The sequence below is a fragment of the Meleagris gallopavo genome, chromosome 19 (genome assembly GCF_905368555.1).
Source record: "Meleagris gallopavo chromosome 19, MGAL_WU_HG_1.1, whole genome shotgun sequence".
In the NCBI taxonomy this organism is placed as follows: domain Eukaryota; kingdom Metazoa; phylum Chordata; class Aves; order Galliformes; family Phasianidae; genus Meleagris; species Meleagris gallopavo.
The window spans coordinates 10127720-10143999 of NC_139422.1; the positions used below are offsets into that span (position 1 = coordinate 10127720).

General features: G+C 36.3%; 1 protein-coding gene across 5 annotated transcripts in view; it reads left to right on the top strand.

Annotated features, from left to right (window-relative positions):
• Positions 1-16280, top strand: part of RALGPS1 (Ral GEF with PH domain and SH3 binding motif 1) — a 79372-nt gene that overhangs the window by 45217 nt on the left and 17875 nt on the right. For all 5 annotated transcript variants that reach the window (XM_031556258.2, XM_019621570.3, XM_085239701.1 and 2 more), the window contains exons 8-10: positions 292-429; positions 1987-2080; positions 8532-8599. In XM_031556258.2, the coding sequence (XP_031412118.1) occupies positions 292-429; positions 1987-2080; positions 8532-8599 (300 nt within the window). The remainder of the gene's footprint in view (positions 1-291; positions 430-1986; positions 2081-8531; positions 8600-16280) is intronic.

The following is a 16280-nucleotide window of genomic DNA, read 5'->3' on the forward strand; positions in this document are numbered from 1 at the left end:
ACCTACTGAAAAGCCAAAAATGCTAAGTTCTCACATTCATTGGTTGTGGCTCTGCCAGTTTTTCGTAGTAGACATCAGTCTACAAAAGTGCACAAAAGCAAAACCTGTTCTGTCCCTTTTCTAAAGACGTGCTATAGAATTATAACACAAGCTGTGACATGTTTGAACAGATGAATCCTTTTTTTAATGAATCTAGAAGATGGTGGTGGTCAATAGTTGCTGGCTATTCTGCTCATTAACAATTGTGCAAGTTTTTCTGTATGAAACACCAGATTGATTTGTTTGTTTCAGGAATTTATCTCTTCGACTTAATCTACATTGATTCTGCATATCCTGCTTCAGGCAGCATTATGGAAAATGAACAAAGATCTAATCAAATGAACAATATTCTCCGAATAATAGCTGATCTGCAAGTCTCCTGTAACTATGGTTGGTAATATTTTATTTTTTTACTCCTAAGAAGTCTTAACTAAAGTGTCTTTAATAACATGAGAAGAGGCTTCTAACCTATGCAAAGGCAACGCAAGAGGATAAGATCGGTAGAGTTGGACATTGGACACAATTAGGCAAATGAGCATATATTCTAAACTGTAAGAACTGTAACAGAATTGTGTGGCATTTACTGCTGTGTATTGGCTACAAATGACATATTTCCAAGTACAGTTGACAGTACCAGCAGTAAATGGGAAATACATCTTCATCTTTCCTTTCTAGTAGATACGATGTTTTTGGAGCATGCAATATGTTAATTTTGTTATCATTTTGTTGTTAGTGTCATGATGAAAAGTTTACAGAATTAAATATAAATATTTCAATACTACAGCTGTTAAATTCTCTACTAAACTTTTTCTTATACCTCACTTAGTGTGGAAGATTATGTTACTTCTGTTTGTTAACAGAATTGTGCTCTAAAATTCATTTTTGCAATTCTAGCCTGTTATGCAAAGCCTCATGTCAAGAAACATGCTGCTTTGGGGGTCTTGATGAACACAGAGCATACTGCTGATGATTTACCATGAATTTTCATTGCTTAAACATGGAACAAGCTAAAAACCTTGAAGTAGCTGTACAACTAAATAAATTCAGAACATTTAAATGCTCTAGTTTGGGAATGTTTTTAATTAAAAAAAAAAAAAATGTTAAATCTTAGATTATGAGAAAGTTAGGTGAGATATTGTGTATGTTTAAGTTCCCAGCCCTTGTTCTTTGTTGTAGATTTTGGTGTAAGATATTTAAAGCTATGGATTAGGCATAATCGTGTATGATTCGGAAGAGGTGGGGTATTTACCTTTGATATTCTTATTGTGATTTCCAATTTGTCTCCAAATACTTTGGCAAAAGAAATCTTATCTCACTGATCCTTTCCTTTTGGCAGTGGGGCAACTTCCTACACTGCATTAATTTTAACTGCTTTTGTTAAAATCAGAATGAAAATCAAAACGTAGCCTTGGAGAACGAATCTTATGGAATAATAGATACCTTTATGACACTTGTATTTATGAGAGTGTTAGAGTTCATTCAGATACTACAAGATGTGTTCCTGTTCATGCACCGTACCCACAAAGGATTTTTCTGTCTTTCTGAATTTAGCATATTTTTATCTTGATATGCATCATCATAATTTTTGAAGTTTTTGCTGCAGGTTTCAATTTCTCCCAAAACAATCAGTACAAAATTCAAGCAGGGCTTACATAAAAGGAACTCTTTTCCACTTGTGAGATAGCATATGATAAAATCCTCTAGGTGCTATGATGATGGCATTCATCTGATCTATTTTCTTTAACAACCAAGCATCACTTCTGCTCAATCAAATCTTTAAAGTCCTCTTAGAGTCAAAGTAATAACTCTGCCTTATTTATTCTATAAGGAAGTTCACATCCTCTCTTTCCATTAAGATAATCATGAGAATCAGGAAGAAAAAAAAAAAAAAAGGGAATAATTTCTTGTGGATTATGTGAATATTCATCTTGTTTTAACACTTTATAGAACATCTTACAACACTACCCCATGTACAGAAGTATTTGAAGTCTGTTCGTTACATCGAGGAACTTCAGAAATTTGTGGAAGATGACAATTATAAGTAAGTACTATTCTTTCATTTAGTTTTGGAAAATTTAAAGGAAACAGCATACAGATGTTAGTTTGATTTGTGTTTGAACAAGAAGCTGTTGTCAGAAGATGCTGTGGGGTTTGTCTGGAGTACTTCATCTCATGTTATCAGAGTTGATAATACCAAGATGCCTAATTAATATTCAGAATGATTTTTGCCCTTAATGACTGTAGCTAGATTTCCAAAATGAAATAGCTTTTTAAAAGCAGATGAAGGTCTACTCCTCATTCTACTACATAATGATTATATTCTGGGAATTTTGTTCAGGAACACCGAAGCCATCTCTTAAGATGTCCAGGATTTACTCTATGCTATTGTAAGTATTACATAAAAGGCATCTCCCAAATTCAAATTACTCTTTTTATTAAACTAGTACTTCAGATATTAACTTGGAAGTTTATGGGGTTTGTGAGAGAGACAACTAATGCAGTGATATAAAGTAGACAATAAAAAGTGTGTTGGTTTTAAAACCTTACAGCTAAGGTTTTAAGTAACTCAATCAAGACAGCTGCAATGCTGTATGATTACCTATTGATAAATAGAGTACCACTATTTAGTTGAGCAGAATTAAGTGTTTGAAGTGACCAGATGTTTGGTAATATAACAGTGGTGTATGGATAAGCAGTAGCAGGTATGGCTGCTTTAAATTAGTTTCAGATCACCCAAAAAAGGTAGAGGTCACAGTCTGGTAATAAAGAAGGAAACCTCCTCCATCTGAGGATCAGGGCTCACCAAATAATCTGAAGGAGATCATCTCTGAGTAGAGATGCTTCTCTTTAATGTGGTTAGGGAGGGAGGGACCCAGGGTCTGGTACACAAGTTAATTGCTTCACCTGTGCTCTCAGGGCTGGCTACATCCCTTCACCAGGTTTTCATTCACTGGTTCAGGCTGTGACCTAATGGTTCTCGTACAGTTGGTATGGATGATTGTAAAATATATTTTAGAGAGCAGGGTTATGTTTTTTGGAACTGTGTTGTTACCAGAGTTATTAAGTTCTGCAGCTGATACCTTGACTCAAAATGTGTGTGTACTTAGATCAGATGGTAATAAAAATATTGGAAGGGTTCATTGAAGTAGAAGTTGACTGGAACATCACTAAGGAAGAATCATTTAGTCTGATGACTGTAACAGCAGTGAGTGATACAAAAATCCTGTAACACTGCCATGAAAATACAAATAATCTTTACTCTCTGTCAAATAGACTATTTCTAGGAAAAATTAAATTGTTAGTACGGTTTCACAAGGAAGCTAGTGATACATTACGTGGTGTTCTCTATGAATTTCTGGACATCCGTGTGGAATGGATTGCAACAAAAATACCCTCATGTTGAAAAGAATAAAGAACAACAGATTTAAGGAAAGCCTGGAAAAACAGAACTTTAGTTAATAGAATCACAGTATATAAACACAGTAGGGTGAATGGTATCACAAGGATGAATTAATAAAAAAAATTATAAATGTTGAAGTGCAGTGTCACTATCAGAGTAAAGGAATTCTGGAATGGCTTCTTATGTTGAGGAAAGAGAGAAATAACTAAATAAGTTTAAGTTGAAACCTGATCAGCTAATGCAGTGAATAGGACCAGTTGGCATCTGTGAAGGCAGAAGAGCAGACAAATCATCCTGTCACCAGTGAGAAGAGACCAACCCCGCTCTCACTGCAATCACCTTTCAGGTATTGGAAGACAGCAACAAGGTCTCCCCTCAGCCTCCTCTTCCCCAGACCAAACAGCCCCAGTTCCTTCAGTCTCTCCTCGTAGGCCATATTCTCCAAGCCCTTCCCCAGCCTTGTTGCCCTTCTTTGAACCTGCTCCAGCACCTCCATGTCCTTTCTGTACTGAGGTGCCCAAAACTGAGCACAGTATTTGAGGGGGGCCTCACCAGTGCTGAGTACAGGGGCAGGATTACTTCCCTAGTCCTGCTCACCTTTTTGAAGTTCTTGTATATCTTTATGCAGTTCTCAGTGTCAGGCATGTACCAGCATAAAGAATGACCTACTGTAGCCATTCTGCTTCTGTGCAGTCATAGCTGACATTGCTGTCTTACAAATACGACATCCTACTGAGGTAGTTCAGGTTGAAAATGTTGTTGCCATAATAGAGACCAAAAAAATTTCAGAATAGTTGTGTATAGCATGAGACAAGTTATTTCTCTTCCTGTTTGTTCTTGAACATTGCTGTATTTGTTGATAAGTCCACTTGTCAAAGCTCTTCTACTCAGCTGTGGTTCAGACCATTGCAAATACAGTACTATTCCTCAGGCAATTCTGTAGATTCCTGGGATAAATGTTTGCAGGACTTTGCTTTTCCTGAGAGAATAATTCTAAAAGTGAAACCCTGCAGACAATGCAATTTTTTCAAAGTGATACAACAGCTGTTCTGAATATTATCAGGACATAAATGGAGTGAAAATGTTCCAAAATGTGTCCCCTTGCTTAGGGAGTAAACTCCAGCAAATTTCAGTAAAAGAATCTGAACTAGCATTGGTAGTTCACTGCAAAATACATGCTTGGCTATAGTTTTCATGGGTATGTGCTTTTGTGTTCAATTAATCACAGTTACTAAGAATAAAGATGTTTCTATAAGGAAATGACTTGGAACAAAAGTAGTATGATGTTTTCAAAGCAAACATTATTAGCTTCGCAGAGTTAGAATCCTATCAGAGTACTGATGGTAGAAAGCAAATGTTCTCCCCTTTCTTCACTCCTATCATACTGTGTATGTGTAATGAATAAAAATGCATTATACAGCAGAGGCACACTGAACATTTGCACTGTGCACAGCTTTGTGAAAAGATCAGGCAGTCCAAGATGTGTATTAACTGTAGGCTGTGATCTAAATCTCCTGGACTGTATGCAAGAAACTGGTTACGTTGCTTACTTGATTTTTTAGATGAACTTTCTTCATGGTGTATCAGTGTTAACACTGTGTATACAGTGACTTTCATTAACTTTAATATCTTGGTAAAAATTGATTAATCAAGTGGTTTCTATGTGCTGATGGTTTCATAACGTAATATTTGTAGAAACTACAAGTCATGAGAATTCCAGTTTAAATTTGAAAATAATTTTAATATTAGTAGCAGTCTTGCTGATCATGCTAGAATATGTCTGACATAACTGACGTATCTTACAGGTTATTAAGTACTTTTGTTTGTACATTTTTAAGTTCAAGAAAATATTTCAATCAAATTTAGCAGTTTTCTTTCTAGGCTTGTCTAGGAAAAACTGGATTGATTTCATGAGGTATTAAAAAGAAGGAAAGATTTGATTCTTAGTGTAAATGCTACTGCAGTTGGTATGCATTTATTTGTATTGGAGGACCTTTACCTTATTCAGCCATCTTTTTTCATCTAAATAAAGTTTTAAATTAGTGTCTGCATTTGTCAAAAATCACCACATCTGCCCTTAAAGGGATCTTCTGTTCCTATTCTGCCTGTATATTTTGGTAAGATTTTTCTGGTTTTTCTTGAGTATTTGATTTCATATTTCCTCTCAATTGTCCCTAGCAATATTTTCTCTCTTCATAGCATTTTCTGGTCTCATGCCAGAAGAAACTAAAGGCCTTAAAAAGGCTGAGCACAAAGTTTTTATAATGGAAAAGAATTTTCTACCTCCTCTTCTTTGGTGAGCTCTCATTTTGAGCTAGAGACAGCATTTGTGTACTCTAAAGAGATCTATGCTTGATTTTTGGCAGGAAGAACATAACTGTCTTACAACCAGGCTGTCCTGGAGAGAAGCTTAGATAGTTGCCCTAAAATGTATTGGCAGGATCCCAACACACGTTTCACCGAATGAGAACTTCAGTTACACTGAGAAGAAGAATTTGGCAGCCACTTTATATAAACAAAGCTTTTCTCTACAATTTTTGTGCCAGTCCAATTGCTTGCTTTAGGTTTGTGCTTGTCAGCAAGTAGAATTACTCCAGAAAACCCCTAACAGTGATGTCATATCCTATAAATAAGAGATTTTTTTTTTTGCTTAGCCCATATACAGTTCTCCACAGAAGGTAAGAAATCGACAGTGTTTGCTGGTTACATGACTGAGGGGGCAAAAATAGGAACCAAAGCATCAGGATTCCTTCCAGTTATATGCATATATGTCGGTTATATATTGATAATCATAGTTTTCTCAGGAAATCACCAAAAATCAGCAGGCTTGAAAAATACCACAATGCAACTGCTGCAGAATCTTCTTCCTCCTCTAAGAGCATAAGAAGTGATGTGAGGAGACTGCTTGTCCTCAGGTATGCACTTTTTTCCCTGAGCTAGACAGCAGTATTCAGACAAGCTTGCAGTGATCCAGAACAATTCTTTTTGCTGAACTTTCAGAATCATTACGGCAGGCCTGGTATTCTTTGTGGCTATCCTTGGTCCTTGATTGGACAAGTAGGCAGGTTTTCTCCTTTCACCTTATTACTTAATCTTCCAGCCCTGTTCTTCTCTCAGAGTTTCTTTACTGTAATCAAGGACATCTAAGAAAAGGAGACATAACTAAGACTGTGCCTTATTGACAGCCATAAAGAAAGCCAGGCCCCAGAATTCAAGTGCAAGGACATTTTAATTCCAGAAGAGTTTGCATGTATAAGCCTTTCAGGATTTGGCCCTTCTAGCTGAAATGAGACATTAAAGGTTCTGCCATTTCTTTCAGTAGTAAAGCAGTGCATTTACAGCATCAGCTTTAATATATGAATTTTTAAAGTGGCAAATTTAAGTGGCAGAGTTGGCAGCACGTGTATTGGGGCTAGACATATGTTTGTTAGTATATGTCTTTCTGAATGTGTTTTTATTAATATACACTATTGATTAAACAGACTGAAGACTTGTTTGTACTGCAGTGTCACCTGGACAGGACAGACGGGATTGAAATGTTCTGTAGGATGTTCTCTGTAAAAATAATTCAATTATTTAGAGCATATTTACAAGACATTGATATTCCAATATACTACATAAGACAATTTCCATAAAAAGCAGTTCAAGCTTTGGTTTTCAGATAGGCAGGATCTATATAAAAGTATCCAAGAAGAATACTCCTTGCTGGAGGTTTGCAAGATGAGATGGAATAGAGTGCTAGATAATCTCGTCTAGACACCCTTTTCCATTAAATGTTAGACCAGATGATCTTCTGAGGTCTTTTCCAACCTGGGCAGTTCTATCAATCTGTGACTAGGAGCAGTAAACTATATATAATTTGGTCTGTGATGGATATGAGTGTTGTTTGTTGGTAAGTACATCAGTTGTCAAAGTTTGTATCGACCTATTGGTAGTATGACACTAAGCATGTGAGGTGCCAAAGATTCTGTCTCTGAGTACTATTTGGAAGAGATTGCTTACACTGCTGGCATAACTGTATACGTACATATTCAGATGAGAGCAGTTGAACACATATGTGTATATAGATAACCAGTGCTTCTCTGTGGAAAATGCAGTGTCAGAGGAATACCAGAAATTAATTTGGATGGTGACAAATAAGTCAAGGCTGTTGGAAGCTGTCCTGACTGTCAGTATCTCTCCTATGAAATAAAAATCTCAAATTGTTTTCAGCCTTGTAGAGAAGAGAGGGAACAAGGGAGAAGACCAAGAGTGATAACTCATTGTCAGAATGTATCCTCTTTTTTCAAATAATTTGTTAAACATGTAAATATGCGTATTTTGTATTTACCAAAGCTCAAATTTAGGTTTTCATTATCATTATTCTAACACATACTCATTTTTCATATTATGAATAGCTAAATTCCATTCTCTGTTATTCTGAAAAAATTGCAGAATTCTGTCATTAATGAAGTTAATGACCAAACAGTCAAACTTCACAAGGTCTGAAGATTTCAGAGTGTACTTTAACTTAACTAAACAGATAAACTAAATCATCAATCTTTATGTTTTCTGAGGATGTAACAAGTAGGGAGTCATGTAATCTCATTTGGGAACACTGAAAACCGTTGCTATTTCAGTGAACTTTTAAGCTAAGTACACTCCACTGATGCTTTCTATATTGTATAAAGATACCATACCTTTTTCTAGAACCTAGTTAAAAACTTATGTCTTCCTTTCTGACTTACCTTCCTCCTTTTTTTCTCCTCAAGAAAAACAGGTAATTGTGTGGAAGTAGATCTTTTTTGGTTTCGTCAAATATTGTGGTCACTGAAAGAAATACGAGAATGTCCTTGCCTAAATTTCACAAGGAATACATTGAAAATTGCATTGTTATATGAAGGAAAAGCTGAATGCTTACGTGGGCATGACCAGTGAGACCATTTTGTGATGGGTTTATTAAATAAATCTTTCCATGGTTTCCAAATAAATTATATTTCCAGCAAGGTAAAATTGCTGCTTACCAGTGCCAAAATAATTGCTTTGATAAGTTTATTTGAGCTTTTATTGAGAAATGGTATTGTTAATTTATCTAAAAAATTTATTTTTCCAGGTTATCATTAAGAATTGAGCCAGGTAACAGCTCTCCTCGACTGGTTTCCTCCAAAGAAGATCTGACAGGTATAAAAGTTTATTTCTAAATGTAAGAAAATAATTTTAATTACAGAAGTATATGGGAAAGTAATGAAGTATATGGGAAAGACCACTGATCTGCTTCAAATACGGATTTTTATTGCAAATACAGAATTATCTTGTAGGGACTGCTAGAAAATTGGTCTCTTTCCATGCATTTGGCAAGTTTAAGAACATCGTCAGTCCAGTACACCATTCTTCTTATAGTAGTCAAGGATCTGATTTTCACTGCAAATTTTTACAGTACCAGCCTGTACTTGGGTTAGCATTGTCCTTTGTCTTAAATAATTGTCCTTCATTTGTTATATTCGCTCTTGGATGTTCTTACAGTGACAGACATTACCCCACATGTTGGGATTGATTTTGCACATATCAACTTTTATATGACTGGACAAAACAAATTTGTTGATCTTGAATGAATGAAAAATGTTTGATTTCAGATGTAAGATTTAACAGCAAATGAGGAACATACTTAAGGGTTATTTCTGGCTGGCAAAGAAGCAGTATTTTTGAGATTATTTTTTTTAGTAAGCATCATATTTTTTAATAGGAAGCATAAAATCTTACAGATTTTTTTTTTTCTCTGATAAAAGCCCTTTATGAATTATATGATCTGTTGAATAGGTTACTTTAGCTCTTAACTGAAAAAGTAAATCATGATGAGAAATGCATCTCTAAGAAAGATTTCTTCTAGTGGTTGTGTGTACAACTCTGGTGTCTTTTTGAAAGATTTAGCAGTAGTCAATGATGTTTTGGCTGTGGACATCCTTTCTAATCAGAATATATGGAAGTAGAAGTATAAAATTAGATATTTCCATAGTCTGAACTCTTGCTCATAAACATTTATGCAAGGCTCCTTTTCATACTGATTACTGCTATGTATGTGCATCCATGCACATACAATTATTAGAACTTCCAATTGGACGGAACATTGAATGCATAATGCTGGCATTAGTTTTCATGGAATCATAGGAGAATGGCCTGGGTTGAAAAGGACCTCAAATATCATCGAGTTTCAACCCCCCTGGCATGGGCAGGGTCATGAACCACCAGACCAGGCTGCCCAGAGCCACATCCAGCCTTGCCTTGAATGCCTCCAGGGATGGGGATCCACAGCCTCCTTGAGCAACTTGTTCCAGTGGGTCACCACCCTCTGAGTTTTCTATAAACTGTTTGAAAAAAGGAAAGGAGCACATGTAACATACTTAATTAAATTGTTTAATGTACAGATGAAGAGGAGCATAAATTTCTAAAAGCTAAACAAACATGAAAATATGTAAAATGTAGTTATTACTATGGGAACCAGTATCACAAAAGCTGTTCAATTTTAATCCCTTTACCCGAGTGGCCTGTTTTCTGCCTCACTGTGCTAAACCATGTGTGAATGTATTAAAAAAAAAAAAGAGAGAGAGAAGACTATACTACATCTGACAAGCAATTTAATTTTGCATTCCAAATGTCATTTTTCATAGCAGATGATAGGGGAGAGAAGGGCAGAAGGGGGAGAGAGTTTGGCTGAGGAAGAGTTTATATGGGAAAGAATTGGATTTAATAGGTAATCATATTCTATCTAGGAGTATTAGGAAAGAGTTAACTTTTCCTTCTCAATCTACATTGCCCCTTCATGCCCTGTAAGGTTGCTCTGTTCAGAGTGGTGACTAGAAACCAAATCTTGAATCATTCCTGTTGGTTAGTTCTTCTGTTAGCATTTCCTTCAAAAGCTTGACGTGCTTATGCACTTCTGTTTCTTGCTCAATTAGAGAGTTCTCATTTACTGTCATCCAGACAATGAGTGCCACCAATATTTTGTAATATTTAAATGTTTTTTTTCACCAGAGAGCAAAGATGCTAAAATCCAGTGTACTTTAATGAAAAATCAAGCTGATTTCCAAGGAAGATTACTTCAGTGAAATAAGATGAATTCAAATTGAAATGTAATCAAGCATTAAGGCATGGTTTATTTTTTACTTCACAACATTAATAATTAGAGAGATAGCCAAATGTTAATCTTGAATATAAAATATGGATATGTTTGTAATGAGTTATTTGACCACACAGAATTAAAATAGCACATTCTAAGATATTCAAGTCAACATTATTTGGATTCAAATTTCGTTCAAGTTATAGTTTAAGATTATTTCCACTTCAACTATTGTACATCAACAGTAAACTCTTTCCAGTCAACAAGTTATAACTGTGGGAGATGATCTGAAAAAGGTTTAGGCAGTAGTCCAGTGTGCTAATCAAAGGCATAGGAGTCTGAATATAGTCACTTTAAGGTAAAATAAAGATTCATGACCTTTGAAGTTCAGTCATTAGTTCAGTCTTTCTGATAGTGAAAAAGTTAACACATTATTAATAATCTAATTCTGTTTGATTCTGTGGTTGAGTTCTATGTGTGACATACTTCATACAGACTGCCATATGTTTCCAAGTAAGGAGAAAAGCTCAGTACTGTAGTAACGAGTCCGAAGTTTATAATGAATTAAGTGGCAGGAAGTAGTATCTTCTTCATATCCTGAAGCATAAGTTGTATTGATTATAGAAATGTTTTCCTTCTCAGCACTGTCTTTTCATCTTTTACCTAACCTCTCTTTCAAAAGAAGATTAACAGTTTATTCTATCCAGAGACACTGTGGGTTTCTTTCTTCCTGTTGAAGTATCTAAAGGAGTGTGAAGCTCAGTAAAAGCAGTTATATCCATCTGTATTTCTGTTTGTAAAGTACTGGAGAAAACCATGTGTTCCTTTTCCATGTTGGTTGCCAACTGGTTTTCCAGTAAATTTTGAATGGGAGGCAAACATCTGATTAAAATGAATGTCTCACAACAGGCTATGTTTTGTGTATTAGTGGCTACGATGGTCTCATTTAATTGCCGAATGTATGTGTAACTGTGAATAGTGCTTTCACAGAACGATTTCATGCCTACCATAGCACTGTAGAGATTCTTGTTATTTGCAAGTAGCATTTAAAAAGGAGCTTTAAACAGTTCAATTGTATATTTTGAGGAACAGTGTGATTCACACAACTTCCTTGGCAGCTACTTAAGTCTGTTCATTCTGCCTTGCTGTGGAGAGAGGCAGTGGGGAGAAGGAGGGAGAGAGGGAGGCGGGAGGGAGCAGGGGGAGAGAAGGTGGGGAGGAAGGGGGGAAGGAGGAGGGCTACAGCATGCAAACTGTTCAAAGTTTCCAGTTGAATTAGCTGTAAAAGACATCTGTGTTCCTGCAGTGTTGGCTAGGACTTGCTAAGCATTTATGGTACAACTATTAAACAGATTATTTGAGATGGTATAACTCAATATATTTTTCTAGAACTGAAGAAAGGATCTAATGAAATACAAATAAGCTATCTTTTTAAGCAACTGATGTTTCTTAGAATGTGTGTATTAAGAGTAGATGAGTGTAGAAAACTTTATTTATGTTCTTTATCAACTTAATTGAAGGACTGTGAAGGACTTAGGGGTCCTGGTTGATGGAAAACTTAATATGAGCCAGCAGTGCGTGGTTGCAGCCTGGAAGCCAATGGTATTCTGGGTTCCATCAGAAGAGGGGTGACCAGCAGGGCAAGGGAGGTGATTGTCCCACTCTGCTTTGCCCTCGTGAGACACAGCTGGAGTATGGTGTCCAACTCTGAGGCCCCCAACACAGGAAAGATGTGGAACTTTTGGAAAGGGTCCAGCAGATGGCCACAAAGATGATCAAAGAGCTGGAGCACCCCTCCTATGAAGACAGGCTGAAGGAAATGGGCTTGTTCAGCCTGGAAAAGAGAAAGCTGTGGTGTGACCTCATAGTGGCTTTCCAATATTTAAAGGGAGTTTATAAACATGAGGATAGATAGTGATAGGACACAGGGTAATGGTTTTAAACAAAGGAGGGAAGATTTAGATTAGACATCAGGAGGTAGTTTTTTACTGTGAGAGTGGCAAGGGACTGGAACAGGTTGCTCAGAGAGGCCGTGGATGCCCCATCTCTGGAGATGTTTAAGGCCAAGTTGGATGGGGCCCTGGGCAATCTGATCTAGTACTAAATCTAAATCTAGCTGTTGGCAACCCTGCCAGTGGCAGGAGGATTGGAACTTGATGATTCTTGATTCCAGCCCAAGCCATTCTATGATTTCTGTAATTAATGTTATTTTGAAAAGCTCAGAGCTCACGTACTAATCAGAATATAGAAAATGGTTACTTGCTGTCTGAAATAGACCACATTATCCTGTCCTGGAATACAACTATGGAAAGATAAAATGATGTTAATTACCATGTCCAGGAAATTATCTCTCTAATATTAAGTGAGTGACTTGATATTTCTGTGTGCTTTAACTAACCGCTTCATTAATGTTAGCATATAGAAGGCAACAGCCAGCCCTCAGCAATGGGCATCTTTATTTTTTTTGTTATGCCTTAGTCAGGCTCAGCTTCTCACCCCTTCCTTTTTTTTTCTTTTTTTTTCTTTTTTTTCTTTTTTTTTGGGGGGGTGTGTGTGTGTCTGTTTTGGTTTGATTTTTTTTGTTATTTTTTCCTAAGGATACCACAGTATAATTCTTGAGAGGAGATTAAACAGACCAGAGGTTTTACCTTACTGCCCTAGCAGAAGGAGCAATTAATCTGAAACCACTGTATTTTAATTTTTTGTTTTTGGGATGGAATTCAGCCCATTGCGTTGAGTTCATTCATCTTTGAGAGTTGTTGAAGAGCTTCTTATATATATCTAATAATTAGAAGCAGCAAATTCATCAAATGTAAGCTTTATGATATGCAGGAGTTAAGTGCAGAAAAAAGAAGAGGGACTGGAATGTTTGCACATTTGTAATCCTCTGGAAGTAGGTGTACTACACTAGTGATGTTTCTACAGCACTCCAGGCATTTTAGAATTAAGAAAAAAGAAAAAAAACAAAACACAGAAAAAAACATGATTTTCCATGTAAACACAGAGTCTGACATTTAGTTTTGCCATTTGTTTTAGTAGTTGCTTTGGTAACTAATAAATAGTTTGTGCTAAGTGCTTTAGCAGCCAGTCATTCTGTGGAAATTAGATTTGTCTAATCCTCATGCAAGTGCTTGATTACTGCTTCATATGCATAACATCTGTTTTTTTTAAACTAGAAATGGCAAACTTTACTTTCTTTACAAAAGTTTACAGGCCATCCAGAAAGCTTTTCTCCTTAGTTTTAAGCCTATGCTCATTTGCTCATTTCCAACTCTTCCTCTGTGATACTTTCCCTACACATTTTTAAAAGTCATTTGGGTATTTGTGAAAGAAATTAATGCCAAACAAATTGTGGGATTCACATGTAATTATCCAAAATTATCTACCAAATTGAGACAGAAGTAGTGTGTATTTTTTCTTAACAGACCAAGTCTGTCCAAAAATTGTAGAATATTATGTGAGAGTCATCAAGAGAAGATGGTCACACTCCGATTTTAATTATATGACTTATTACTTCTCTGTGTCTTCCTTACCAACGAGTCTCTTTGCTATCCTAGTTCACTGGTATTTATTTTAACTGTCATGCTATTAGTTCATAGAAATGTAAAGAACACAGAGGAAAAGGGATTTTTCTACTGTTTTTTGTCTCTTTCTTCACAACAACCACAGGAATTAATTTTTACAAAAAGTTTTTTTGATGAACTGCTTACTGTATTTTTTGGAACTCAGATTTTAGAGTTTCTCTGTATCTACGCCTTCACAGTGGATATGTTTTCACTGCCACTACAGATGTCAGCTAGGCTCGTGTACTACCTTATAGATGCAGCCGCAAGATATTCAGCAGGTCAGGGTTTTATACCTTGTATTGGTGCACGGTAAGTAACACAAATGCTCATCTGCTGGTTGGCGACCCTGCACACAGCAGGGTGGTTGAAACTAGGTGATCATTGTGGTCCTTTTCAACTCAGAATAGAATGATTCTATGATTCTATGAAATTAATTGAATCTATAGAAGTAGCAGTTGAAGTTGAGGGGGGCAGTTTAGAAAGCACAGAGAGGTGCTACCAGACTCTTGTCCTTACCTTGTTCTTGTCTGAGAAGTGGGTGTAACATGTGTTTTTGTGTTTTTATGTGCTGTATGCATTGAATCTTGCTGAGTTTTAAAGCAATGTTTTGAAAATGAAAACTATACTTCAACAATAACTATCATTCTAGATTTATTTATTTTTACGTCTTGATTCTGTGCATGACATTGTTCTTAAGTGCCTTATTGTGTGTTTTGTAAATAGCCCTTGATATTTGAAAGTTTTAATTATCACCCACTGACTTTGGTTACAGTGGCAACAAAAGTTAAAAATTCACAGCAAAGATTTAACTAGGGAGTCTGTGTCTTGGAGTGCCTATTAAATTTTGGAAACAGAGCTGATCAATTTTACTTCCTAGCTTCTCAACAAAAGAAATACTAAGTAGTTGAAGATATTTTACCTTGTAGAAGAATCCTGTCACTATTTTTCAGCATACAATATACAACTCATTTTCAGTTTTCTGTTTAGTTGTCCGGTATTGGCTTATTGATAGATGTTAAGCAGGGAAAAATTATGAACTGTAACTTCTTCACCCTGTTACTTTTTTAAGAGTTCTGGAGGCTGTAAATGTTCACATGTTCTACTGAAAGATTGCGAAAGTAACATTCATTTATAACATTTGAAGGATTATTCATGGAAAAATTATGCAAAGGAAAAAAACAGTGAGATCCTCTGGGATATGTGTAAACTTTTCCAAATGTTCTTGCCACAGACCACTAAACAGCACTCAGCTCATTCTGATGAAGTTGTCTTATGTTCTCTAACGCAAACAGTTTTTAATAATGTTTTAATATTTTTATACAATATTTTTTGTGCATGTCAGCATAGCCTTGAAAATGATTCTGAGAAATAATGAGAACCAAACTAACCCGTGTTTATGCCAGCTGACTGGAAAATCCTACTAAGAGTGCTTTGTCTCCATGAAAGGCAAAATAACAGAATAGCAATCATGGTAACAGTATGCACTAGGAGTGGAGCCAGGAGAGTAAGGAGAGTTAGCAGTAGCAGATGACTTCAGTTACTGGGGGAAAAAAATGGGCAACATAATCTCAAATGAATTGAAGTTTTGGAATTTTGTTATCAGCAGTATCAGGCATAGGTTGCCCAGCTAATTGCTCAGCAGTCTGGTATGTCCATAAACATCCCTTGGCTGTGCAGCGTTCATCAGTATCTCACCATCTACCTTCTTTGGCATCCTTCTTGGCACAGTCTCACTTGTCTTTTACCCCTTAACAGAAATGAGGTCATCTCTCTTGTGCTTTGTAACTCATACGACACCCTTTACACCCCTGACTTCTTCCTGAACTGAGCGTACTTGCACCAGAATTCCAGTCTAATGAGAGCTCCAAACTCTGCAGGTCTTCTTTGTAGACATTTGACAGAGGAGCAGATATAAAGACTTTCTAAAGGTTTTTCGGCTCAGATTCTTTTTGCCTTAACACAAACTTAATAGATCCAGATGGTGTTTGTTTCTCTCTCTTGACTTGGGGATGAGGAAGAAGCAGAAATACACAGAAAATAACTTCTTCAGACAGTGTTATATCAGCACAGACAATATTTCTGTCTGCACTTTTTCCCTGCAAAGCATTCTCTATTATCGGGATCTTCCCTAAAGACATCTAACCAGGAATTAAGTCCTTTATCTCTTTTCCCAGGACTGATC